A 26656-nucleotide genomic window follows, 5' to 3' on the forward strand; every position below is an offset into this window, starting at 1 on the left:
ATGGGATGGGAATAATAAGACCTGTGCTGGGAAAGAAGGCTAGAAGGCTGCATTTGCACCCCAGGAAACCTTGAAGGGCTGCTCCCCCACCACACTTTCCCCACAAAAATATTTAAAGATATATATTTTCTCCCGCTAAACATTACCCAGGAGCTGAGGGAAAATTACAGTTAACCCCTCAGGTTCTCCAACCAATGCTTTTCCCTCAAACAGACTTGCAAATGTTCTAAATGTTTCTCATTCCCTTTTATTTGTCAACAACACTACAAGTTATAGGACACTTGCATTTGGGTTTTTTTAAACCTTTACATTTGAGGAAAGACCCAGCTTGGAACCAGGGCTTTGCTCTCAAACCTTTGGTGCCGAGTTGCCATTTTGAACAACTCTAAACTAACAACAAAGAAGGTATTTTTTTGAAGCCATGGAAAATGTCTTTCCTTCATGAACAAACTAGTGTAATGAGCTGGCTCACACATGTGGGATTCCAACTGAGAATCTGAGGTCTGAAAGGATGGCTTCTGCGTGGTTTTCACCCCAGGAAGCTTATTTTTCTTGAGCGTCCTGTTTTGAGGCGAACAGTATTTCAGTCCCATAAAGTCCATTGGGAGAAGAAGCAAATGAAGGCTGCCCTCTTTTTGGGAAGCCAGATATAAAGCTAAACAGTGCTTGGGAGACACAAAGCCTGAACAGGCCAATCAGCGCATTAAGATGCCCTTGGTGGTAGAGAGATCCAGGCACAAGAAGCACATTTGGCAAACATGACCTGACCTGTGGTGGCCCTCATCTCTGTAGCTTCCATTCCCAGCTTTGTGACCATGTCAGCAGACTGGAGTTGGAGGCAGGAGAGCACCTTATGTCTGGAGGGTCTTCTTGGCTCTTGTTTCCGACCCTGAAGGTCTTTCCTGTTCCTGCCTCGGTTTGGGGGCCAGCACCATACAGGTCCTTCGTCTTCTTGGACTTGGCAAAGGAACCCTTTGGGAAGCCTGGCCTACAAGGGCCGCTTGCTATCCAAGATGGCCTTCCAGTTGTCAGCCCAAGAGTGGAGTCTGCGACGGGGAGGTTGAAGCTCCAGGTGTTTGTTGTGGCAGGCTGTGAAGAGGATGTGCTCCCAGTTTGGCCTCTTCTCAGCTCCTGGAAGGTAGAAGAAACAAACTGTTGAAGATACCAGCTTGATCATATCATGGCCAGACCCAGGAGTGTACTTATGGGGGCAGGAGGGAGAGATCATTGCCACCCCTTTAAAAATCCTGTCTCCTATGAATAGTTCCCCTTCAGTCCCCAGATGCCTAGCATTGCAGAGAGTGAGACACTGAAAGTCATTCTCAAGTGGTACTCTGACATTTGCTGTGCTAACATTCCCTTGGTTACTACTAATCTTTTACAGGTTGAGTCTCCGTTATCCAAAACGCCTGGGACCAGACATGTTTGGGCTTTCATTTTTGTTTCATTTTGGAATATCTGCATGCACATAATGAGATATCTTGGGAATGGGACACACGCAACATGGAGCAAAAATCCCGTAACCTGGAAGCAATCCCCCCCCCCAATAGGAAATGGTTTTTTTTTGGTTACATATAGGATTATGGCCACCTATAGATGTGGATTCTGGGGCTTAGAAAATAGTCCCTAGCCTCATGGATGTCCTCTCTCAGGGGTCTTTACCTATGATATCAAGTCTGTCATCGATCAACAGGTCACCGGAGACCACCGTTTTATCCCGGGTGAGGACAATGTGCTCCAGAAACTCTTGACCCAGATGCTTCTCCACCCAGGCATACTGGAAAGAAAAGGGGGAAGAAGAAAAGGCTGGAAGAAAGCCACTGGCCTGTTAGGATTAGGAAAGGATATGTTTCTCTTTCCCAGTGAGTAATAAAAAGACAGAGCAAACGGGGAGAAGAGAGAAAGAACTTGAGCTTAAATTCTTGGGAAATGGAGGGCTTTTCTGGTTTGGTCTAAAGAAACAGGACTCAGGCCGCATCCACACTGCAGAAATGTTATATCTTCCAAAAAAGTTACAACATCCAAAAAGCAAACCTTGATTTTGTTATTTTATATAAGGGACACCACTACACTACAGCGTTGTGTTTAATGGGACTTGAGCATCCACAGAAATATAATTTAGATATTGTTTGAAAAGGAACTGTAGCTACCAATACTGCAACCTCTTGAGGCATTTGCCCTGAATGGAGGGGCCCTTCTTAAACTCAAGATGTATTTATATTTGTAGTCCTTACCTTTTCATATGCGCAATAGTGGTATTTCTTGATGGGACTTGTGCATATAAAGACATCCGTCCTGTACACACATGGAAAGAGGAAAATAATAATGAGAGGAAAATAAGAGCCCTGCTTGACTGGGTTGTCATAGATGAGCAATGGAAATGTCCAGCTGCTGGTAAAGCAGACTCCATGTTGGGCACCGTAAAGGCACCATACTCACTCTTCTAACTTTGCCATCTGCTTCACCGCTTCCACGGCGCCTGGGATCGGGTCCAGGTCGATGAAGAAGTTCTTGGATTCCCAAATGCTGATCGCCTTGTCCTGAAGGGAGATACGGATTTGGGCAGGGGGGACACAAGAGAAAGGGACTGTTAACTCCCTCGTCCTCTTTGTGGCTTTCCTTTTCACAAGAACAAATGAGAGAGGAGGGTAGGTTTGCTCTTTGGTTCCCCAGAGGGTAGGACCAGGTCTAATGGTATGAAGTTACATACCCATAGGCAGAAATCCATTACTTACTTCTTAGTCAATGCAAAATATTAATTACTTTATTGTTGTGAAGAGGAACCTCTTTGTAAGGAAGGCTATTGCTGGCCAGCTCCCTTACTGCCCTTCCGATGGGCAAGACAAGATTTTTCTGTTCAGGCAATAGGCCAAGGGGCTTTAAAAATGGATGCGTTGGTCTTTTTCAATAGTTTACTGCTTGCTTGTTACTGTCTTGGCATTTTAAAAATGGTTTTAATTGGTGTTTTCAACAGCATCGTTAATCTCATTTATATTTTATCACGCATAATTGATTGCGTTTTTATCGGAACCTGTGCTAATTAAGTCAGAAGATGCTGCGCAAGAGGAAAAGCAGAATGTCAACCAGAGAATGGAAGGAGGGTCAAAAAGAAGAATAGAATAATAGGAAGGATAACGTCAGGAATAAACCATTCTAGAACATGGCCACATTGCCCAAAAACCCCCCAAAAATCTATGGATGCTGGCCATGAAAGCCTTCGACTTCACAACAACAACAACAACAACAACAACAACAATAAAAATAATAGATTGATGAGTTGTTCAGCCTGGTCTGTAATTTTGCCAAACTGCAAACAACAACAAATAAGTACATAACAACAACAACAACAAATCCTGAGAAAAGAAGAAGAAAAGCAACTTAGTAGTTCACTATGGGTATTTGTATGAAATTTTATTGTTATACTTCTGTTGCAATAAATTATTATTATTATTAATTAAGTAACAGTAGTTAATCCTTGAGATGCAAGGATAAAAAGAAGCTGGACTCACGCTCAGCATTGGGTCCATCTGCCCATATTGCTCCGAGACCCAAAAGCCCCGGCGGTCCTCCAAAGGGATGTAAGGCATCTCTGGGTACTTGGCTCGAAATTTCTGCAGAAACCCTCCTTCAAAGTCAGCCAGCACCCCATCCATGTCGACCAAGACCCTGAGATGCCTGAGGCAGGAGGAGGAGGAGGAAAAACCCCTGGATCTGCTGCTACTGTTGTTGCCATGATGATGCCCCAGCCCTCCAAGGATGCCTAAGGAGACGAAGCAGCAGCCTTGCAACAGTGGCTGATGCTGCTGCTGGTGCAAGAAAACCCTGCCTAGGAATAGCATGGCTTTTTTAGTGGTAGGGTAAAGAAAATAAGGGGGTGCATTTAGGGGGAAGGAGGAGGGCTGGATCAGGACCCTAGCAATGCCATCCCTAGCAATGCCATGTCTAAGTCTACAAACCCAGCCCTTCCTTCTCTGCAGTGAGAGAATGGAGGAAGGGACACCTTGAGGTCCAATAGTCGTGCAAAGAAAAATAGCCTTTCCTGGGAAGATGGTTGAAGTTATGGATGATCGAGTTCCACTTTGGGGTCCTTTGCAGCATGGAGGCTTCCAATCCACCTCCTTGACAAGAAAACAGCAACAACACAGAGACACACACACACACCTTTGTGTTGCAGTCCTATTACAAGGTGCCCTGTTTGGAATAGGAAAAAAGGGATGAGTGATAGGTTTTTGCTAAAGCTGCACCCCAAAAAAGAGATCTAAGGGGGAAGGGGGGGAGAGGGGAAGGTGGGCATTGCCCCCAGCCACAAATTCCCTCTATAAAAAGACCCTTGGGTGGGCATTGCTTTGTGCCAAGAAAAGGGTGGTGCAAAAGGAGGGGTTGCTTGCAAGGGAGTTGTAGTGTAACCCTTGCACACACTAAAAAAAACAAACACACACACACACACACACACACAAGTTGTAAAGGATATCTCCTCCCGGCAAGAATAGGACCTTGCAGCAAATCCCTCTCTTAGGGCTCTCAATGTCTCCTCTCCACTTTGCAATTGCTCTCTGTTTTTGCAATTGGCTCTCTTGCTTTTTGCAATTTCTATTTTGCAATATTGGGTTTTTGCAAATGTCAGAGGGAGGCTGTGGGGTCAGTTCCTCTTTCTCCTCCTCCTCCTCCTTTTCCAAGAAGGGAAAATTTAGCAACAAGGATCAGGAACACACCTCGCGAAGCCTAGAGGACCCTGGGATTTGTAGTTCAGGGGAGGGATTCTGCTGAAGCATTAAACATGGCTCCTCCCTGGACTACCTTTCCCAAGAGCCAGCCCTCTTTCTAGAGCACCTTGGGAAGTGTAGTTTTTTGGGGGGTAACCTAGACCAGAAAAAGAGGTGCAAGCCTCTGTGCAAACTACAAATCCCAGGCTGCTTTGGAAGCCTTGTTAAAAAGGGCTTCCAAGTGCTATATATAACTTGAGCAATGCAGATGGAATTTGCTGCAGACTGCAGAGGGCAAACTTGGCAATGGATTCAGAGCTTGTGGAAGAGGGGAAAGTCTATTTTGGAGATGATAATTGACAAGAAATCCCAGATTGCTGGGAATTGCAGTCCCCAAAATAAACCTTTCCAAGCAATGCAGATTCTTTGCACATTTATTGTGAAGATACACATCACACACAGAGCTGCTTCCATTTTGTAGCTTGTCCTTAGAAGAGCTTAAGGTCACACAAGGAAACAAGGCAAAAGCTTTGCCAAAATACCTGTCCCATTATTAAGTGCAGACTGGAAACACAACAGATGCTGGGGATATTAAAGGAGGCATAGATCCAAAACACACTGCAGGAATAATCCAGTTTGAGACTGCCTTAACTGTCCTGGGTCAATGCTAGGGAATCCTGGGAACTGTGGTTTTGTGAGCCATTGATCCTTCTCTGTCAGAGAATTCTGGTGCCATAATAAACTACAGTTGTTAAGATTTCCTATCCTTGAGAACCAGGGCAGTTAAAGGGGTCTCAAACTGGGATTATTTCTGCAGTGTGTTTTGGACCATAGCCAGGCTCAGAATGGAGGCCAGTCCCAAACAGAGGGCTGCCTGCAATGTAGGTCAAATATGTGACCTGGCCCAGTAGCTTTGTAGGCTTTAGCAGACCCCAAATAGCAAGAAAATAAATATAGCAGGGACATCGCCCATAAATGTTCAAGGTAATAATTACATTTGTAATTTATATAAAAACACACACACACACACACAATATATAGTATAGTATGTTTATATATATATATATATATCATAATTATATTTACATATGATAAAGATATTAATATCAGTACAGTATATGTTAGTGTATTATATATTATATATATAATAATATTATAAAAATGAATATCTGTTATGTATTCATATATATATTATATTATCTTATATTCTATTCTATTCATTCTATGGAAATATATGATATTATAACATATATTAATATTATTGATAGGGGAAAACAGTCCAATTAAAAAAGATTGCATGTACAGTGCTGTGTAAATTTACAGGCTTTATAAATACAGGTTAATAATAATAATACTCATAATAATACTAATATCTTATTATGCTCAATATACTATATATATATATAATATATAGAATCCTGTATAACACAACATATATAAGATATTGTAATGTGTGTGTGTGTGTGTGTGTGTGTGTTGTGTGTTATATATATATATATAATACTTATGTGGGTGTTATTTTGTTGTTATGTTGTTGGATTGTTTTGTGTGGCAAGGGCATTGGCCAAAGCAATACAGTTTGGACCGGAAGGATGAAATCTCGGCCAGTGTCAGGGGAAAGAAAGAAAGGAGGATCATTTCGTTACCACGACACACAAAAGGCTGAAGGGGAGAGAAAAAACGCGCGTTGCCGTGGCAACAACGGCGCCGTCTGAAGGGCGGGGGCGGGCGGAAGTGACGCCGGAGCAGTTGCGCGGCGCCTGATTGGCTGCGGCGCGCGGGTGACGTCACCGAGGCGGCCAGGGAAGGCGAGGCCGGCGGGCGGCTGCGGCAAAGGAGCGGAGGCGAAGGGAGGCTGCGGCCTTGTCTCTGGGTTCCCCGAGAGGAGGGCCGCCAAGATGGCCTCCGCCTTGGAGCAGTTCGTCAACAGCGTCAGGCAGCTCTCGGCCCAAGGTGACCCGGGCTGGGCTGGGCCTGGCTGCGGGCGAAGGCCGGAGGGAGGCCCGCTGGAGGAAGAGCCCACTTTGGAACCGCTTGAGCAGCCCTGGAGGATCATGGGAACTGTAGTTTAACGGGGCCCCAGAGCCCTCGAGGCTCAATGGCTCGCCAAACTACACTTCCCAGGAATGGCTCGCCTTGAGTCAAGGCAAAGCGGTCTCAGGCTGGGATGGTGGTTCTCGCTGCATGTGTGCTTTGGGCCGCTCCTCCCCAGGGCTTCCAATGTATTGGGTGCATTTGGGTTGGCCCTATCAAGGTATCACTGCCCTGTGGGTTTGGGAGGTTGTTGTACTTCCCCAAAGCAAGGGAAGGGTGTGTTTATTTGGGTGGGTCGCTTCCAAAGGCTTTCCAGCTCTTGCTTCATGTACTTTGTGCATTTTGGTTGGCCCTATAAAGGTATCACTGTTGTGTGGATTTGGGGGGGGTTGTTGCACTTCCCCAGGGCAAGGGAAGGGTGTGTTTGTGTATGTGTGTCTGAAGCAGAGTGCGTAAATCGCTTCCCCAGGTCTTCCAACACTTGCCTCATGTATTTGATACAATTTGGTTGTGTCACTGTTGTGTGGATTTTGTTGTACTTCCCCAGGGCAAGGTGTGTGTGTTGTGTGCCTTCAAGTCGTTTTTATGCCCCTCTTGTGTTGAACGGCAACATTGCACAGCTGGATACACATCCCGGTGTGTGACCAGTGTACAGTATCAGCGCTTGGACGGCTCAGCCTCTTCGCCCTTGAACTGAACACAGAGCCTGGCCTCCTGTTTGTTGGTTGTCTTGTTGTCATTTCCGACTTATGGCGACCCTGAGGCTGATCTGTTGTGGGCTTTTCTTGGCAAGTGTCTTCAGAGGGGGTTTGCCATTGCCCTCCTCTGAGGCCGAGAGAGTGTGACTTGCCCAAGGGCACCCAATGGGTTTGCATGGCTGAGCTGGGATTCGAACCCAGGTCTCCAGAGTCTGAGTCCTACCACTGCGCCACACTGGCTCTCTTTCTCACACACAGACACACTCATACACAATGGGCCCTTGGTATTTGCTGGGCTTTGGTTCCACCCGCTGTGACATAACAGCATTGTAAAAATGGTGCCCCTTCTATAAAAGGGCAAAGTCAAAGTTTGCCTATGGAAGTTTGTGTATTTTCAGGCTTTGAATCCATGGATAAAAAACAACCCGTGGATAAGGAAGGCTTGCTGTATACGTATTTGTCGTCGTTGTGTGTGTGCTTGCAGCCTTCTTTGTACTAGAGTTTTCCTTCTTGGCTTTTCAGCCTTGTCTTCATCGTTTGGATCAAGAGTGTTTTAAATCAACAAAAACAACCTCTGTGTGTGTGTGAGAGAGGATTTTATATTGTTACACCCAAAACAAATGTAATAGTATAAATATATGTTTTTGCTATTCCAGGGCAAATGACTCAACTTTGTGAACTGATCAACAAAAGTGGAGAGCTGCTAGCAAAAAACCTCTCTCACCTGGATACAGTGCTTGGGGCCCTGGATGTGCAAGAGCATTCCCTGGGGGTCCTGGCTGTTTTGTAAGTCATGTTTTGTCATTTGTTAAAACAAACAAACATACAAGAGTTTTAAGGTTTCAATGGGTTATGGACCTGTGTGCAAGACCTCAAGGCTCTATCTTGCATCTTTATGGCGATTCCTTTCAGTGCGTTTCTGTTTTAGTTCACATTTCTGCTTGAATTCAGGTAAATGCAGGGAGTTCGACGAGGGATTTCTAGGTTCGGGTTCTTTGGAGTGCTGAGCTAGCATAAAAATTATGCAAGTGGTTATACTTCTTCAGAGGTTGTGTAAGTGCATTCATTTGTGCTGTGCGCGCACACACACACACACACACATATTTCTCTCTCATGTTGGACTTGATGCGTTAGGAGTTGTTTTGCCCCTTCAAGTTGTTTCTGACTTACTGTGACCCTAAAGCAAACCTATCATAGGGTTTTCTGGGGCTGAGAGTGTGTGACTTGGCCAAGCAGGGAATTCAACCCTGATCTCCAGAGTTGTAGCCCAGTGCTGAAACCACTACACCACACTGGCACTTGTGTTAGGAGTGAGCTGGTGTGTAAGGAATGAGCTCAGTATCTTGGCACTTGTGTGGTGCACTCAGTTGTAGAACTGTGGGATCCAGTCTATCTATGCTTGTGCATATTTATGCCAGACTAAAAAGTATATAGGATATACTTCTATATATAAAAGTATATATGGGCCATTGTCTGGAGTTTTGGCTTTATGGTACAGAGATGGGAGTAGGGAGCTGGATCTTGTGGACCTTATAACAAACATAGCAAGTTGTTCTCATTAAACTTGCTATGTTTGCCAGTTGTTCTCATTAAATTTTGCTTGGTTGGAAAGACATGGAGGGAAGTTTGTCTTGCTATCATTGTAGGGGGTTATTTGAATGGCCATGCTGTAGATGGTTTAGAGAGCATAGGGATACAAGAGACATCCAGTGCTACTTCTGGGGACAAGGGGCATGAGATGTTGGCCAAACTGGTACTTTCCAGGTAGGAGTTGTTGTCTGAATGGTCCAAGTTTGAGGTAGGCAACTGTATGTAGTGTGTTGGATATGCTGGAAAATACATGATCCCAAACATTTGGGTAAGCTTCTTGTAAAGTAAATTGTGAGTGCTCAATTTTGGGAAACAGTTTTGTCTGTGCTTCTTAGGAGATCAGCGTCTGCGCTTGGGTTTCCTTGGCTTTTCAAGGTGGTACATCAGACTTATTTTCTGAAGCGAAAGCTCTGTTCCTTCAGGATATTTCTGCTTTGCTCTGTGGCTTGGCACCTGTCTCTTTGAGACCTTAGAAGAGCTCACAGAAACAAATACACATCAAGCACGTGTTCTGTCTCGTTTTTAGGTTTGTGAAGTTTTCTATGCCCAGCGTCCCTGACTTCGAAACGTTATTCTCGCAGGTCCAGCTTTTCATCAGCACTTGTAACGGGGAGCACATTCGATACGCAACAGACACTTGTGAGTTAGTTTTGCCCTCTCGCATGTTCTCACAATTGATGTGTTTCTTGCTTGGGGAGGTTCTCATTTCTTCTCTTTCTCCTCCTTGCCTCTAGTTGCTGGCTTGTGTCACCAGTTGACAAATGCCCTTGTGGAACGGAAGCAGGTAAGTAAGAGCGTGAACAATCCAGTACTTAGAATTGAGGTAGTCATTGTAGAGGTATACCTCATTGAAAGAAGTACCCGTGTTCTTGGGCATTCCTTAACAGAAAACTTGATACCAGGGGCAGAAATGTCACACAACAGTTCAGCATGTTTGAGCAAACGTTTTGTTCTAACCTGAATTGAACCAAGCAGGTCAGGTAATCCTTCCATTTAGAACCTTCTAGAGATCGCTTGAAATCATATTCCAGAATGTATCCAAGGATGGCTTTTCTTTCATCAGCTCTAGTTCTCTGTCTTTTGCTATTCACATATTCAGTAAGGTATTTTAGAGGCTTGGGGATGCTGGGGATTGTAGCATTACATTAATGTAGCAAGCATTAATTTTGGCTTTCGACTAGGTATCTTTAGGGCTTGTCTCAGTGATGTGGCATGATCAATTCATGGGTGGTTTTTCATTTTTAAGTGTGGTAACTGTGAGGACACTTAATCAAGAGAGGCTTTTTCCATTTCTCACAGCCCTTGCGAGGAATTGGCATTCTCAGGCAAGCCATAGACAAGATGCAGATGAATACCAACCAGTTGACCTCAATACATGCAGATCTATGTCAGGTAAGGGACTCTTAACAGGATGATGGCTTGGTAACTGGACTTCAAGTGGCCTTGCAAAATAACCCTAAGTTCCTTCTGGTGTTGAATGCCGAAGAATAGATTGGGGAAACATAAATGTCTGTGGGGTCTTTGCCCGATTCCTGTGCTACTTTGGAACTTTTGAGTGGTGGTGGTGATGATGGTGATGATGATGATGATGATTTTTTACCCACCTCTCCCTGTGGATCAAAGCAGGGAACAATAACAAATAACATAACACATAGCATCAGTTAAAAGAGCATATAACAGCAATGCATATTTAAATTCAGCAGTAATGTTTTAAAATTAATAATTAAAAAATAATAAAGCCTGCTGGAAGAGATTGGTCTTTACTGCTGTTTTAAGTATAGACAGCACTTCTGGTTGATGACCAGCAGGTTATTCCATAGTGTGTGAATGGCTGAGGAAAACGTCCTCGGCCTCACAGTCTGCCTGTTAGTAGAAATAGGTGTCTCCCAGAGGACACTGTGTACAGGAGAAGGCTGTCCTGTAGGTAACCTGGACCCAAACCTTGTAGGACTTTAAATGTAATAACCAACACTTTGCACTTTGCCTGAGAATGGATTGGCATCCAGTGGAATGGTTTTAATATTATGTAATATAAGGACTCAAGATGTACCAGTAAACTATCTGGCTGCCAGGTTTTGAACTAATTGAAGTTTCTGAACTTGGGACAGAGGTAACCCAATGTACAACACAGTGCAGAAGTCCAGCCTTGAGGTTACTAGCATGTGCACTACCATCTTTAGATCCTCCAGTTCTAGGAAAGTGCTTGGCTTCCCTTCGCCTCCTCCGCAGCCCATAGAGTTGTTTTCTAAAATTAGCTCTTCCTTGACAGTTGGATAGCAATGACATAGGTTCACAACATGTAGCTTTTACCTTTTCTCTTTGACTTAAACCCAGGAATGGAGAAAGCCACATGCAGTGGTAGAGCATTCCAGATGGCATTTAGTGCTGCTGGTAATATAACCTGCCTGAATGGTGGCATTCTGTATCTTTATGAATTGGCATCAGATTACTTCATTAACTTGAAGCTCACTTTGGCTTTTTTCCCAATCCAGCACCAGAGAGACAACAAGTAATTAGAGGATCGAGAATGCTTTGCTGCCAGCAAAGAATCAAACAAAACCTTACTAGAAAACTAACATATTTATGCCCACTTCTGTAGATGGCAGCTTTAAACCTGCCCTTTCCCAATGCTGTGATAGTCTATACTTCTGGGGAATCTTAATAGTAATTATCTCACGTTAAAGGGAGAAAAAGTAACAATGCAAACATTTCCTGTCATTCTTTTCTGGGATTTATAACTGTCACAGGTTGTGTTTTGCTGTGATTTGCAATTTAAGCTCTTTTTCTTCAGCACATCAAAGTGGCCTCTCTCCTTTGTAACCCTGGTCTGTTTTATTTTTAGCTCTGTTTGTTAGCCAAATGCTTTAAACCTGCCCTACCGTATCTAGATGTGGACATGATGGATATCTGTAAAGAGAACGGGGCATATGATGCAAAGCACTTTCTATGTTACTACTACTATGGTGGCATGATATACACTGGGCTCAAGAACTTTGAGCGAGCGCTCTACTTCTATGAACAGGTACGTTTGATCCCTCTGCGTATTAAAAGAGAGTGTTTTATTTATTTTTTTAATGCCACAGATTATAATAGTTATGTTAAAACGAATATGGAAAATTTAAGTGCCTTGGATGCCTGCAGTGTAGAAACAGAAGTCAGTTTGGGATGTATCAGGAGCCTTGATGGTACTCATCTCCCTTTCCTTCCCTTCTTTCTTTTGGTCAGGCTATAACTACTCCTGCCATGGCGGTCAGTCATATTATGCTGGAATCTTATAAAAAGTATATCTTAGTTTCATTGATACTACTTGGCAAAGTACAGCAGCTGCCGAAATACACGTCCCAGATAGTCGGTAGATTTGTTAAGGTAAGACTCCAGAAACTGCATCATGTATAGTTGGTTTGTTGATTCTCTGTGCCTTCAGGTGGACTTTGATGTCTGACAACCCTCCTGGAGTCCTACTCCAACACTCAAATCACTGCACCATGTCTGCTCTTATGTACAATTTACAGCGCTATTTAAATAAAGCTTAATGATAATAATGCATGGTACAGTTAATAAAGAGACGTTCACAAGATATAGAATGGTGCTGCAAACAAGTAGAACAATATGTCCTACAGTACTTGGAAAATAAAGAAAACAAATAGGGAACAGGAGAAAGGGTAGCAGAATCACTCCGTTTCCTAAAGTTTGGCAGTAGAGAATACCCTTGACAGTCAGAGTAATTGATTTGAACCCTGGCAACTTCAGCTAAAAAGGATTGGAGGAAGAGGGCTGAGAGGAGAAGGTTAGAGATCATGGAGAACTATACTAGACAGCTCTTGAGAGCATTTCTCCCTGATGAACAGTGTGGAGAGGAATTTCCTTCATTTATGGCTAAGCTGTCCTTACATTGCTCTAATGTGTGTTGACTTCTCATTGCAGCCTCTTAGCAATGCGTATCACGAACTAGCACAAGTGTATGCAACCAATAAGCCCTCAGAGCTGCGGAATCTGGTCAACAAGCATAGCGAGACGTTCACCAGGGATAACAATATGGGCTTGGTCAAGCAGTGCTTGTCGTCTCTCTATAAGAAGAATATTCAAAGGCTAACTAAGGTGAATCTGTCTGTCTGTTTCAGCACCCTTAGAGGTTGGGCTGGGTTGTGTAGCCATTCCTGGATCTTCCTGTGTGTCCTTGGGGATGTTGTGTAGCTCTTTCATGCTCATAGAGGCTGAAAAACTAAGTAGCCTGTTTAAACACAGCAATGCTAAAAGGGTTCCTGACAAGAGAATGATGTGAATCATTTCTTTGTCTGACCGGCAGGCTGCCATTTTGAGGTGCTCATTCTGGGTCCTAAAGCATGGGGGAAGAAGTGACAGAACAAAAAGGGTTTCATAGCTCTCACAGTTTTGCTCTTCTGAATTTCAGACCTTCTTAACACTGTCACTACAAGACATGGCTAGTCGAGTGCAGCTGTTGGGGCCTCAGGAAGCAGAAAAGTATGTCCTTCATATGGTAAGTTTTGAGCCCCACTTAAACTATGTACACTTTTGATTTGGAAGGACGAGGAGGCTTTCTTCTTAAAACTGTCAATTAAGTTGTCGAATAGATATGAGAGGTGTGTTCTGAGTGTAGTAGCAGGAGTGAGTTTGAAACGGGGAACGATACTGATTGGTTTGCTGTTTGGAGAGGTTAACAAAGTTATTGACAGTTTCCATTGGTGGGCTGCAATGTCAATGATGCTTAAAACTTTGCTTTTTCCAGATAGAAGATGGTGAAATTTTTGCAAGTATTAACCAGAAAGATGGTATGGTCTGTTTCCACGATAATCCTGAGAAATACAACAACCCAGCAATGCTTCACAACATTGATCAGGAGGTAAGAGATCCCAGGCACCATTTGAGTTGGGGGATCATGGAAATTGTAGTCCCAAAAAAGACCACCCTCCTTCAGCTCTTTTCTGGGCATCTCTAAAGCAAAGGCCTCCAGATGAATGGCAAATAGGAGGATATAGTGCTTAAATTAGTAAGGGGAAGGAGGAGATGGCTTTGTCCGCCTTTTGTAAAGTATCCCATAATGTCTGAAAATACTGCTTTAGCATGCATTTGGAAAGTAACAAAATGATGGCTTTTATGGGTCTTCCTAGATGCTGAAATGTATAGAACTCGATGAAAGACTGAAAGCCATGGACCAGGAGATCACTGTGAACCCTCAGTTTGTGCAGAAAGTAAGTCTGTCTGTTTGCGCGCATGCCTTATGTTCTTCATCTCCCCTCCTGCTCAGTACTAAAGTACTAAAACACACATGAATGCTCTGCGCTGTTTAACATAATTAAAAATTGGTTGTATCTGGAACAAAGCACAAAGCAAGTACCCCCAGTTGAGTAGAAAACACTCCTTCTCTCATGGGCTTGTCCTGTATGGGACACTTACCTTGTAGGTGGCACTATCAGCAATCCTGCATGATTCACATGACTTTGTTCTGCAGACACTGTTTTCTTATTCCAAAATGTACAGCCATTTTGCAATGCAAATAACACCTTAAGAGCCAGAGGGAGCATCTGTAGGGCCCTCCTTAGGGCTGTAACTCTTTTAAAGCTACTAATTCACTTGTTCTTACAGGAAAAAATAATCCTTTTAAGTTGCAATGGGTTGAACCTTAATTAATGGCTTCGAATATTTGCATGCTCTAGATGTGTTTTCCATTCCTTGCTTTATAATGATGCAGAAATTGAAAAGCAGATCTTTAGTGACTTCTTGGATATAGGCATTAACTACAAACACTTCTTTTTCCCTTTGACAGAGTATGGGCTCTCAAGAAGACGAATCAGGCAGCAAACCATCCAGTTACTCCTGAAAATCCCATTTTGCTTGCTACTCGGTTGTAGAGCCAAAAAATAAAAATCTAAAGAGAACCACCTTTAGGATCTGAGTGTTTAAATAAAAATATCCCCCACAAAGCAGGGAACCGGCTGCTGCACGTTGAGGACATTGAGGAAAGCGTAAAATGATGTCTCTTCAGTACTGTATGATTAAAACAAAAATTGCTCGGCAAAGAAATGGAAAAATATCTCATTCTGTTGTGGATTTATCTTGCGATTAACATTGTGAATGCATTAAATAATTTACTTTTTGTTTTAAGTGGCTTGAATATCGCTGTTTATGTCATGCCCCCCTTTTTTCCCCTATGCCAAATTCAAAGCGTTTTAGGTTGTCAAGATGAAAAGCTAGTTCGTTTAAAAGCTTTTCTCTCTCTCTCCATTTGTTTGTTTTATAAAACCAGTCTTCTTAAGGTTTTGTCTGAACCAAAACACTGACAATGAGGGGAAATGCTGCTCCTTTTTCACGCTGCGCATTAAACCGCCACATGCCATCACTCCCCAGCATTTTAAGCCTCAGTTACAGACAGTAATATCTCCAAGCTTTTTATTGTTGGCTTCATCCCCTTTTCATTTTATCCAAACCCAAGATGTGGCGAAAGAGAACTTTCTCTTCGCCAGATAAAACTGAAGTAACCTGTGAATCTGGCTGGACATCCTCCCTAAAAGACGTTGATTTGCCAGTGATCCTTTTGCTTAAAAGAAGGCAACGGAAGTCCACTTAAATCCTTGGATGTCACTGTTAGCATTAATACTGGGTCACTGGTATTTACAGCAATCCTGCGGACATCTTGCACGACTTTAAATAAGCGTGGCACAGTTTTAAATCTGATTTCCTGCAAACAGTGGCTTGTTTGTGTCTTATCCTGGCCTGAACTGTGGTTTAGTGTTACATACGTAGAACCTGTTCGCTACGGTTACATAGGTTTCTATGTAAGCATCGATTTGCAGAGCAGGGCAAAGTTGCATACTGAAGGCCATGGATCTAGACTCTGGAAAAACCTGTCTGAAGCCCTGAAGATCCGTTGTCTGGAAGCGTAGACAATACTGAATGAGCAGGATCATCTGAATTTGGTGTAATTCCTGCTCTTGGATTCTGGTTTGCAAAAGGGCTTTGGTTACTGTGGGAGTTCATGTGTTTCTCAAATGCAATGAGTCCTGAAAAGGGAGAAGGCATCCACATTCTGGAAGGTGGCTTGTCATTTGCCAAGCAATACAGTAGGATTAGTGACATTAACAAACGTGGGGAAATAACAATAACAATAATAATAATAATAATAATAATATTATCTAGCCCACCTCCCCCTTTCTTTCTCTAATGCCCACTATTCGTATAGCACTTCCAGAACGTTTAAACTACTGTCCTACATACATTGCAAATAGCCCTGTAAGGTAAAAGCTAATCATGATACTGACAATAGGGATAACAGGAAAACTGGAGATGGTTCCTTTACTTTCAATGGTTGCATAGGAGAGGGAGTTCCAGAAAGAATTGTTTCTTAACCTAGTTGCAATTTACATTTCCTCTTCTACGTAACTCTTATAAAAGGGATAGGAGCCTTTTAAATTTTCAGTTTGGAAGCCATGGATTTTTAAACATGAATGTTCTATTTATTGTCCTACGTATCGTCATGTAAACATTGCGTAGAGATGCAGCTTCATAGTTCCTGTTTTGTGTAACTATGCTGCAACCCACTGTGAGGAGAGGAGAAATACAATAATAGTAATATTGATGATGTCAGTGATGCAACAAACCAAGATTATTGTGTCCCAAAAGGTGCGATTGCTTTCTACCCCCTTTTGCTTTGCCTCTGAAGCTCACTCTCCTGTAGGGAATTTCATATTGCAAGCTCTTCTATTATTATTATTATTATTAACCTTTATTTATGAAGCACTGTAAGGTTTGCACAGTGCTTGCTTTGCAGGCAGAGAGACCTAGCTTCACCTTATTGCTTTGCAAAGGGCTGGCTGCAAAACTGATAAATGCAAAATCAATAATGCAAAACCAGCACATTTTGTCACAGAAGATGCACCTGCTTTGACTCTAAAGCCCATATTCCACCTCCTTGTCCTTTAAATCCCAGCAAAACCTTTCTATCACATGCCAGTCACAAGACTGGGTCATATCATCTCCCCAAAGGAGGGGGAAACAAAAGGATAAATATTCGAAACCCAGCTCCACTGGGTGCTGTCCAACCCTATTAACCATAAATACATACATTATATTTACCTTAGGTGAGCATAGACACCTGTCTTGTACCTTAGATACCTTTCTATGGAGCAATCCCACATATCCCCCCTATTTTGAGAAATGGATTCAACCATGTCCTATACAGAATACAGCTTCGGACTGAACCATTTCCTTTTTATGGGGGAGGCTGTGAAAAGAGTAGTTTAAAAGGACGCCTAGAAGCTATCAAATTAAATTTGTAGGCTTAGTAACTTCTATTTTAGGGCTTTCAGTGCAGTTATATCTACTCTTGAGTTCTTCAAGGGTCTTCAAAGTCTTCCATGGCGCTTTAATCCCCCCCTTCGAGAGAGCACTCAATGGTTCCTTCCAACCAGTCAGTGTCAGGCGCCTTTGGGCTGGACCAGGAGGCTTGAGAGCTGCGCATGCGCGGAGAGGAACCAGGTAAAGTATAGGGGTGTTTTCACTTGAAATATATTTGTATTATAATTTATTATCTGGGTGCATTTTGTGTGTGTAGCTTTCTTTCTTTGTTGCATTGTAGCCTACTATTGTGCTTTACTGTATTTTTCCTGTATTTTGTCTTTGTGTACCTGTCTTTTTGCATTGTAGTTTACTGTTGCATTTTATTGCATTGTGTGTAGCTTTCTTTTTGTAGTTTACTATTGTGTGTTACTGTTTCTTTGTGTAGCTTTCTTTTTACATTATAGCTTACAATTATATTTTACTGTATTATTTTGTGCGTGTTTTGTGCTTGCGTATCATTCTTTTTGCATTATAGTTTACTATTGTATTTCCCCCTGTATTTTCTGTTTGCGTAGCTTTCTTGTTGCATTGCAGTGGAGGTGTCTAATTCCTCCCTTTTTGGTGTTATTTCAGGAGCGCCTGGAGATGAATGCCATTGTGGTCCTGTGCCACTTTTGTGAGCTGCACGGCCCTCGCACACTCTTTTGCACGGAGGTCTTACACGCTCCCCTCCCGCAAGGCGCAGGGAATGGCGACAGCCCCGGCCAAAGTGAGCAAGCGGAGGAGGAGGAAGGAGGCATCCAGATGAGCAGCAGGATCCGATCCCACAGCCCTGCGGAAGGGGCCAGCGCAGACTCCAGCAGCCCTGGCCCAAAGAAGTCGGACATGTGCGAGGCAAGTCTGCATTGTCACTCTGTTCCCAGCTTACAGTCAATGCCTGTGATTCTACATATCAATCCTTGCATGCACCGAATCACTTCCAAAAGAAAGAACTAGTCTATGCTATTTCCTACCAATTCCAAAAGAAGGAAATAGCCCATGTTAACTCATACGTATCCTGTGCGGATTCCTACCGTCTGCTTCTGTTTCCTTGCCCAGGGCTGCCGTTCTCTGCCTGCCGGACACCCGGGTTATGTCAGCCACGACAAAGAGACCTCAATCAAATACGTCAGCCATCAGCACCCCAACCACCCCCAGCTTTTTAGCATTGTCCGCCAGGCCTGCGTCCGCAGCCTCAGCTGCGAGGTAAGCAGACGTCTCCTTCATGGGAGGAAATGGGAACAAATCTCAAATGCTTGGAATGACAGTTGCCACTCAGGTTGGGTAAACAGAAGGGTCTTCTCCCTTCCAACTGCGATGCTTCCACAATATTTATTGCAATGACTATTCTCCTATTCCTATACATGGGGTGAGACGTTGAAGCCCACCCTACATCCATGGTGCATTTTATATTGCTTCTGATCATGAATAGGTATCTTATTTCTTTTTCTCACTCTCTGTGTCTCTCATCCGTCAAGGTTTGCCCAGGACGGGAAGGCCCCATCTTCTTTGGCGATGAGCAGCATGGCTTTGTGTTCAGCCATACCTTCTTTATCAAGGACAGCCTGGCCCGGGGCTTCCAGCGCTGGTACAGCATCATCACCATCATGATGGACCGCATCTACCTCATCAACTCCTGGCCTTTTCTGCTGGGGAAGATCAGAGGCATCATTGATGAGCTGCAGGGCAAAGCCTTGAAGGTGTGGGCATGCGCAGGAGGGAGATGCCAAGGTGCCAGGCTGATGGCCATTCTTTCCCCCCTTAATTGCAATCTCTTTTCTGTTGTTGGTTGTTGTGCAGGTCTTTGAAGCAGAGCAGTACGGATGCCCACAGCGTGCCCAGCGCATGAACACAGCTTTCACCCCTTTTCTCCACCAGCGTAATGGGAATGCAGCTCGCTCCCTCACCTCTCTGACCAATGATGAGAACCTTTGGGCATGTCTTCATACATCCTTTGCTTGGTGATTATTATTAGTAACCTTATTCCTACCTCACGTCCCTCCAGAAAACTCAGACTCAACATAGTTTTACTTTCTCAGATGCATCAATCAAATGAAATCAGATGCATCTGAGGAAGTAGACCAAGTCTATGAAACTTGATGATACAACTTCTCCAAAGTCTCAAAGGTGTGGCGAGATCCCTTTGCATACTAGTGAGAGTTTGACATCCATGTGCGAATATTGACAATCCCAGGCAATGTTTGTGCAAGTCTTTATTTCCTTACTTGTCCAGGAAGCACATAGGGATGAACACTGATGACCCCATCTAGTTAATTCTCACAGTTGTCACAGGTGAATCCTTGCATTTGGGGGGCATTTCATCATTTACTGGTTTTCAGATATTTTTTTAGCATTTAGCGTGTCATCTTTACTTAGATCCTTGTTTAATTTCCTCAGGCTCCTGAAAGCCTGTGGCAGCAGATTGACGGAGAAACTATTGGAGGGTGCACCCACCGAAGATACTCTGGTTCAGATGGAGAAGCTAGCTGGTAAGTCAGGGATGGGAAGCCTTATCTAATGAAGGACTGTTGACCTGTGTGTTGATCGGATGAATCATAGAATCATAGAGTTGGAAGAGACCACAAGGGCCATCCAGTCCAACCCCATTCTGCCATGCAGAAAATCCAGATCAAAGCATCCCTGACAGATGGCCATCCAGCCTCCGTTTGAAGATCTCGCAAGGAGGGAGACTCCACTACACTCCGAGGAAGTGTGTTCCACTGTCAAACAGCCCTTACTCTCAGGAAATTCCTCCTAATGTTGAGGTGGAATCTCTTTTCCTGGAGCTTGCATCCATTGTTCTGTGTTCTAGTCTCTGGAGCAGCAGAAAACAAGCTTGCTCCCTCCTCAACATGACATCCTTTCAAATATTTAAATAAGACTATCATATCACCTCTTAACTTTTTCTTATCCAGGCTAAACATCCCCAACTCCCTAAGTCGTTCCTCATGGAACCATGGAATGGTTATGGCATTGGGGTGAAGGTGGTGCAAAATTTAACCATTTGATATCGCTTAATTCTCACTGTGCCACCCTGTTGCCTCCTTGACTTTTATCTTTTTTTGGAGAGGGCTCACAAATTTACTGGTGAGGAAGTGATTTCCAGAGAGATGGTCCAGAGAATAAGAATGGTCTTGAGGTTTGCAGAAACACAGATAGTGTTTAGACCCTTTGAAATTAGATTGACAGCAGACTGGGGAAAATCTAGATTTCAATTCTTGCTCAGCAGAGAAACTGTCTCTAACTAGGTCTTGTCACCTGTACTATAAATTTACTGTGAGGATAATATGGAACAATGGTAGAAGGTCTGGTCTTAGGACACAGTGTGAAGACACATGATATCAGTGAGCTTTTCAGAAGCTGTATATCCTTCTCAATCTCCTTTTCCCCCTCTTGAGATCTTGAGGAAGAATCTGAAGGCTGGGACAACTCTGAGGAGGAAGAGGGGAAATCTCAAAGCCAGGCAGAGGTCAGGGAAGGCCATGAACTTGTCAAGAGCCCAACTGACCCCTCTCTCTTGGTGGACGGTGGTAGCTGGCACATGGCGCCGAGAGGGCAGTCTGTCTTCCGATCCCTCCGGCACTTGAGACAGGTGAGGAATGGGGCATTTAGCCTGACATTTATGTTTTAGCCTTTGAGTCAGTGTTACGTAGAAAATAGACTAAGCCTCAGGATGTTGAAAAATAAATATTTTTCTCATGATCTACATGTATATGAAGGTTAAAAGATGAATATTTACACACTCCCATATCCAAAGGGCACAGGACAGCATACAATAAAATCAATGTAAAATAATACATCATAACAATATAGGTAAAACTCAGTTAAGGAAGTAGATGTGTTCCTGGGCATTGCTTTTTAACAGAATCTTTGGTACCGGAGACAGAAATAACACAGAAAGAATTGGTATAGGTTCCTACATCCCAGAAATGAAGAGTAGTTTGAACATATTTCAGCAGAGTTTTTATTCATGAAAATGCAGGGAGGGGTTGTTTTTGTTCTTTGGAGGAAGGGAAGATGTACATAATCTTTACTCTATTTTGTTGTTGTTTTCCAGGTCTTGGGGGCATTGCCTTTCCGCATGTTGGCATGGCATGTGCTCATGGGGAACCAGGTCATCTGGAAAGCTCGGGACCCAGACCTTGTCCAGTCTGCTTTTGATGTCCTGCGGGTAGGAAACTGACCTCTCTTCTCTGTATTATAATATGCTAAAAGATTTTGGGGTTGTGATTGACTAAGTTGCTGTCATGTCACAAGAGCTGGGCAGGAGCAAGGAATATTATTTCCTTCCAGTCTGAGGCTGCAAAATTAATGCTATGGATTTTTGGGATTTGTAGTTTTGTGAGATATTTAGCCTTCTCTGTCTATGAGCTCTGGTGCCACAACAAAGTACAAATCCCAGAATGCCATAGGATGGAGCCATGGCAGTTAAAAGTGGTGTCAAACTGCATTAATTCTGAAGTGTGTTAGTAATCCATCCTGGTCCAGAGTGAAACCTGTGCTTGTACCTGGATTTTCACCTGTTGCTTACTTTGCCAGACCATGTTGCCCGTCGGCTGCGTTCGAATCATCTCTTACAGTGACAAATATGAGGAGGCTTATCGGTGCAACTTTCTTGGCCTCGGCCCTCATGTGCAAATCCCTCCCCACATACTATCATCTGGTAAGAATAGTTTTCTCTTAGGCCCTGATGCATGTGCCCACGTTAATACTGTACTGAAGCAATCAGGTCCGCTATGATAGTTGTTTTTCAGTGAAGAAGTGCTTACATATATGTCTAAGCTTGCACATTTTGACTTAAAAAAATAATAATTTTGGTATCTAAATTAGAATGATCACTTTCAGGTTTGTTTTTTGACAAGACTCTGGAGAATCTCAAGGGCAGAAAATGGGTCCCTGGATCCATCAGAGTGGCTCATCATCAATGCTGGTTCTCATTGTTGTGATTCAGTGTTACGTGACCAATTTTAGAGCCTCAGGGCTTACTTTATCATGGGTGGCTACTTAAGAAAATAAGACACGACGGTAAGACCAAGTGTTGTTTTGTCGTCTTGTAGAATTTGCTGTCCTCGTGGAAGTCCGCACAGCCACTCGGTCCAGCCTTTATCCCGTTTTGTTTGATGACGAACAACCACTGAGCAAATATGAATTTGTGGTCACTAGTGGGAGCCCTGTGGCAGCAGATAGAGGTAAGCAGTTTGTGGCTTGGTAACATTGGGAGATTATCACAATGTTGTCAACATATGCATTGTCATGGAAGATCAGAGAGATTTCTGCCATTTTATTTGGAGGAAGCGGTTGTAGCAAAGGGGAGGTATCTTCCAGATTCTTATGTGTATCTCCACAGCTAAATTGGTGGAAGAGTAATACACCTGTTCCAGAAGAAATATGATTTTTGTGAATCTGACCCACTTAGCTAGTTGTTGGCATATACTATATCATAAGTAGGGCTGTTTGTTATTGTTTGTTTTCAAGTCGTTTTCGAATTTTGAATAAGTAGCTATTTAACTGAGATAGAAATCTGGAAGTGTGTTCGTAAACATCGTATTCCATGGTCGCCAGCTATTGATGGAAGGAACGCTGCAATGTCGGTAGCTAATTTTTTCTCTTTCTGGATGCAGTCGGTCCCACCATTTTGAACAAGATTGAGGCTGCCTTGACGAATCAGAATCTCTCTGTGGATGTTGTGGACCAGTGCCTTGTCTGCCTTAAGGAGGAATGGATGAAGTAAGTCTCTTTCTTCAGCTTCACAGAACACCTCGAACTCAGATCCTCCACTGCCCTGAAGAGAATAATGTGGTTTTCGTCTTCTGCAGTAAAGTGAAGGTCTGCTTCAGGTTCACCAAAGTGGAAAGCAGGCCCAAAGAAGACAATACATTTCTTAACTGTTTAATGTTATTTTAGGTCTTGTAAAATTATTTTAATTACTTATACTGTCTTAAAGTTATTAGGCTGGTTTTATTGCTGCCTTGAAATTTTGGGATAACACCACCCTAGGCTTTGCATTGGACTCTGTAGAGATGAGGATTTGAATCCTAGCTTGGCCATGGAAACCCTTTAGGTGGTCTAGGGCAAATCATACACTCTCAGGCCAAGAAAACCTCATGATAGGTTTATCTTAGGGTCACCATAAGTCAGAAACGTAAGCCTGAACTGCAGCCACAAGGTTGTGAATTCGATCCCAGGGCTCCAAGGTTAACTTTCGTAGGTTGGTAAAATAAGTACCTAGCTTGTTGAGGCCAGTTGGTTTACAGATTATATAGGTTTTTGTGGGGTTTTGGGGCTATGAGGCTGTTTTCTAGAAGAATTTATTCCTGATGTTTCTAGAACATGGCTTTATGGCTCGAAAAACCCACAAAAAAAAATAAGGATGCCGTCCATGAAAGCCTTCAATTTCACGATTTACAGTTTGGAGAATGCCAAGTTCAGCGATAAGTGGTTCACAAATGAAAATGCTATTGCTAATATCAAACATGTTTGAAGGCACACAACGAGAAGAAACTTTAAGGGACTGGCTGTTTATATATCTATTTTTTGTTGTTGTTGTTGTCTTCTGTAGTAAAGTGAAGGTCCTTTTCAAGTTCACCAAAGTGGACAGCAGGCCCAAAGAAGACACCCAGAAGTTGCTGAGCGTCTTGGGAGCGGCCGAAGAGGACAACGTGAAGCTCCTGAAATTCTGGATGACCGGCCTGAGCAAGACCTACAAGTCGCACTTGATGTCCACCGTGCGCAGCCCGACTTTGTCGGAGTCTCGAAACTAAGCTGGAGATGCTCTAGAGAAGAACTAGTTGCGTTTAATGTGCGTGAAAGAGAGTAGCATTGGAGATCCATTGCTGCTCAAATCTGGAGAACAGAGATGGGAGAGGACTTTGAATCCTATTAGGGTGACTATAGGGTCCTATTGTGTGACCACAAAGGGGTGGCCATTTACACTATGAAATAACTTGGTGTTGTTTCAGGGTTGCTCACACTGTTTAAACTGGTGCATTTGGCACCTGATCCCTTAGCGGTCCTTTTTAAAAGAACCGCAACGACCCGCATCTCAGATAGTCTGAATGCGCTATCGGATCGATTCAGATTGTGCGGCCACTGTCCATGTGACTCCATTTTGATCCGCAACGGTGGCGAATGGGAACTTCAAGTCAGATTTAAATGCCACTGAGAGATTTGCCACCTTAAAACATAGTTTTGAATCGGTTCACAGATGCGAATCCTTCCGTACGAAAAACCCTAAATGCGACTGACCCCCAAAGACTTAATGCCCTTCATTGCTAATAACACTGGATTCTGGAATCCCCTTAACTTCTGCGACTGATCATGAGAAGGAAGTACTCTCCCCTTGAAACACTTATTTAGTGCCATTCGACGCAGGACTTTCAGAGTCAGCCATCTTGCTGACCACTTTTTATTGAAGCCTGAAGGCACTCTGCCATTTTGGCCTTTCTCTTTTGATGGTGGCCTCACAGAATGGACTCCTTAATCTATCATTTGGCAAATGCAGGCCTCTATTTGCTCTTATTTCACTTTTAATGGAGTGCGTTCCATTCCTTCCTGTGAATTTGTCCCTAAATTAAGACTGAAAGATGAAGTAAACCTATTTATAAAATGTACTGTTCATACTTGAAAGTGTCTTATTTACACCTTGAGGGCAGGTTAAATGTTGCCTGAAAACTACAGTTCCCAGAATTCCCTAGCATTGAGCCGGGGCGGATAAAGTGGTGTCATAAACTGGATTATAAACTGGCTGATAATAATGCAAAGTTTTATGTTCTTATAGTGAGAAATTATAATGAGACTTTTTTGGCTCTTTTGATGAATTTATTGGGATTTCAGTCAGTCTGAGGTGGAAAAAAAGGCGGTAAACTTTGGAGTAAGGAAAGCGAGGGAGCCCAAAAGAGCGGGAGAGCGCATGCGCATTGAAGTCAGGGGAAAAGCGGTAGGCTTTGAGGTAAGGGAGGCGAGGGAGACAAAATGGCGGAACAGCGCATGCGCCTTTGAGTCAGGTGTAAAAAAAGGCGGTAAACTTTGGAGTAAGGAAAGCGAGGGGGACCAAAATGGCGGGAGCGCGCATGCGCCTTGAGGCCGGAGTGGGAAAAGGCGGTTGAGGCGCCCGCTGAGGGAGGCGATGTGGGGCGGGAAGGGTCGGCTGCTGCTGGCGGTGGCGCTGGGGATGGCGTTGGAGGCGCTGGCCGGCTGGCTGCGGAGGCGCCGGGGCGAGCGTTGCCCTTCCTCCTCGGTGCGCGAGGTGCTCTTCTTCCCTTCGCGGGCCACCTGCGTCGAGGGGCTGCTCTCCGAGGCGCCTCCTCCTTCTTCTTCTTCTTCGTCCCCGGAGTCTCCTCCGTGCGACTGCCCTCTGCCCCACCGAGAGAGCGCCCTCAGCCGCCTCCTGGCCCGGCTCCTCTCCGCCCGGCGCTCCCTCGAGCTCTGCGTCTTCGCCTTCTCCAGCCCTCAGCTCCGACGCGCCGTCATCCTCCTCCACCGGAGAGGCGTCCGCGTCCGCGTCGTCACCGACACCGACTACATGGCCCTCAATGGCTCCCAGATCGGGCTCCTCCGCCTCGCAGGTGACTGGAGCCGCACTCGAGCAGGAAAACGCTTTGGAACCGCTTTAACTCTTTGTCTCGCTCTCGGCGGTGGAATTCTGGGAGTTGGAGTTTGCTGTGGGGCCCGGGGCCCCACAACAAACTCCAACTCCCAGAATTCCACAGCGAAGGGCCGGACAAAGAGTTAAAGCGGTTCCAAACCGGGTTATGACTTGCCCATAGAGAACCATTGGGAAGAAAGCATTCTCCTCCTATTATCCTCTATGGGAAAGTGTGGTTTCCCCATGATTCCCTATGGGCAAAGAATCCCCAATGATTCCCTATGGGAAAGTATATAGATACTGACCAATAAGTATGGCTTCTCTGTGGGCAAGGATTCCCCAAGGATTCCCCATTGGAAAGCCTTTCTCCAATGATTCCCTATGGACACTCATCCACCACCATCACTTCAGTTGTATTGCTTTAATTATTGTCATGCTACGTATCTTATGGCTGTGCTTTTATTGTGTGTGTGTGTGTGTGTATGTGAGATATATATATATATATAGGGTGGTAATTCCGCCTCGATCCACCTGGGAGAGGTGGGAAGATAGATGGATCCATGGATGAATAGATAGATAGATAGATAGATGATTGATAGAGAGATAGACGATAGATAGATAGATAGATAGATAGATAGATAGATGATAGATAGAGGATTGATAGAGAGATAGATAGATAGATAGTTAGAGGATTGATAGAGAGATAGACGATA

General features: G+C 43.9%; 4 protein-coding genes across 6 annotated transcripts in view; 3 read left to right on the forward strand and 1 right to left on the reverse strand.

Moving 5' to 3' along the window:
* Positions 1–231: 231 nt before the first annotated feature.
* Positions 232–4723, reverse strand: NT5M (5',3'-nucleotidase, mitochondrial). 3 transcript variants are annotated; one of them, XM_042438623.1, is made up of 5 exons: positions 4454–4723; positions 3510–4191; positions 2440–2540; positions 2235–2295; positions 232–1131 (listed from the first exon to the last, which is right to left on the reverse strand). In XM_042438623.1, exons 2-5 carry the CDS (start codon positions 3837–3839, stop codon positions 781–783), a joined length of 843 nt encoding a protein of 280 aa, XP_042294557.1. In that variant the 5' UTR covers positions 3840–4191; positions 4454–4723; the 3' UTR covers positions 232–780. The 3 variants fall into 3 exon arrangements, with proteins under 3 accessions (XP_042294557.1, XP_042294556.1, XP_042294558.1); XM_042438624.1 differs by adding an exon at positions 1663–1777 and having other exon boundaries at positions 854–1131; positions 3510–4723; XM_042438622.1 differs by having other exon boundaries at positions 3510–4723.
* Positions 4724–6484: 1761 nt separating this feature from the next.
* Positions 6485–15148, forward strand: COPS3 (COP9 signalosome subunit 3). The gene is made up of 12 exons (XM_042438551.1): positions 6485–6656; positions 8092–8221; positions 9552–9664; positions 9760–9809; positions 10325–10417; positions 11868–12047; positions 12251–12391; positions 12950–13123; positions 13437–13523; positions 13773–13886; positions 14155–14235; positions 14811–15148. Exons 1-12 carry the CDS (start codon positions 6602–6604, stop codon positions 14862–14864), a joined length of 1272 nt encoding a protein of 423 aa, XP_042294485.1. The 5' UTR covers positions 6485–6601; the 3' UTR covers positions 14865–15148.
* Positions 15149–17484: 2336 nt separating this feature from the next.
* FLCN (folliculin) lies at positions 17485–24969 on the forward strand. The gene is made up of 12 exons (XM_042438594.1): positions 17485–17518; positions 17954–18214; positions 18419–18565; positions 18838–19059; positions 19160–19320; positions 19757–19848; positions 20758–20951; positions 21417–21530; positions 21899–22022; positions 22417–22548; positions 22981–23086; positions 23919–24969. The coding sequence occupies exons 2-12, from the start codon at positions 17966–17968 to the stop codon at positions 24118–24120; spliced, it is 1743 nt and encodes a 580-aa protein (XP_042294528.1). The 5' UTR covers positions 17485–17518; positions 17954–17965; the 3' UTR covers positions 24121–24969.
* A 280-nt stretch (positions 24970–25249) lies between these two features.
* Positions 25250–26656, forward strand: part of PLD6 (phospholipase D family member 6) — a 3436-nt gene continuing 2029 nt past the window's right edge. The window contains exon 1 of the mRNA XM_042438595.1: positions 25250–25923. Coding sequence (XP_042294529.1) covers positions 25485–25923 — 439 coding nt within the window. The 5' untranslated portion in view covers positions 25250–25484. The remainder of the gene's footprint in view (positions 25924–26656) is intronic.

The sequence above is a fragment of the Sceloporus undulatus genome, chromosome 8 (assembly GCF_019175285.1).
Source record: "Sceloporus undulatus isolate JIND9_A2432 ecotype Alabama chromosome 8, SceUnd_v1.1, whole genome shotgun sequence".
Lineage (NCBI taxonomy): Eukaryota > Metazoa > Chordata > Lepidosauria > Squamata > Phrynosomatidae > Sceloporus > Sceloporus undulatus.

Coding starts and splice junctions, on each gene's coding strand:
- FLCN (XM_042438594.1), top strand. CDS start 17,966: ATGAATGCCATTGTGGTCCTGTGCCACTTTTGTGAGCTGCACGGCCCT. Junction 19,321..19,756: donor CTTCATACATCCTTTGCTTG/GTGATTATTATT, acceptor TAATTTCCTCAG/GCTCCTGAAAGCCTGTGGCA. Junction 23,087..23,918: donor CTTAAGGAGGAATGGATGAA/GTAAGTCTCTTT, acceptor TGTCTTCTGTAG/TAAAGTGAAGGTCCTTTTCA.
- COPS3 (XM_042438551.1), top strand. CDS start 6,602: ATGGCCTCCGCCTTGGAGCAGTTCGTCAACAGCGTCAGGCAGCTCTCG. Junction 6,657..8,091: donor CAGGCAGCTCTCGGCCCAAG/GTGACCCGGGCT, acceptor TTGCTATTCCAG/GGCAAATGACTCAACTTTGT. Junction 13,124..13,436: donor ATATTCAAAGGCTAACTAAG/GTGAATCTGTCT, acceptor TCTGAATTTCAG/ACCTTCTTAACACTGTCACT.
- NT5M (XM_042438623.1), bottom strand. CDS start 3,839: ATGCTATTCCTAGGCAGGGTTTTCTTGCACCAGCAGCAGCATCAGCCA. Junction 2,541..3,509: donor AGATGGACCCAATGCTGAGC/GTGAGTCCAGCT, acceptor ATCTCCCTTCAG/GACAAGGCGATCAGCATTTG. Junction 1,132..2,234: donor ACTATTGCGCATATGAAAAG/GTAAGGACTACA, acceptor TCTACCTTCCAG/GAGCTGAGAAGAGGCCAAAC.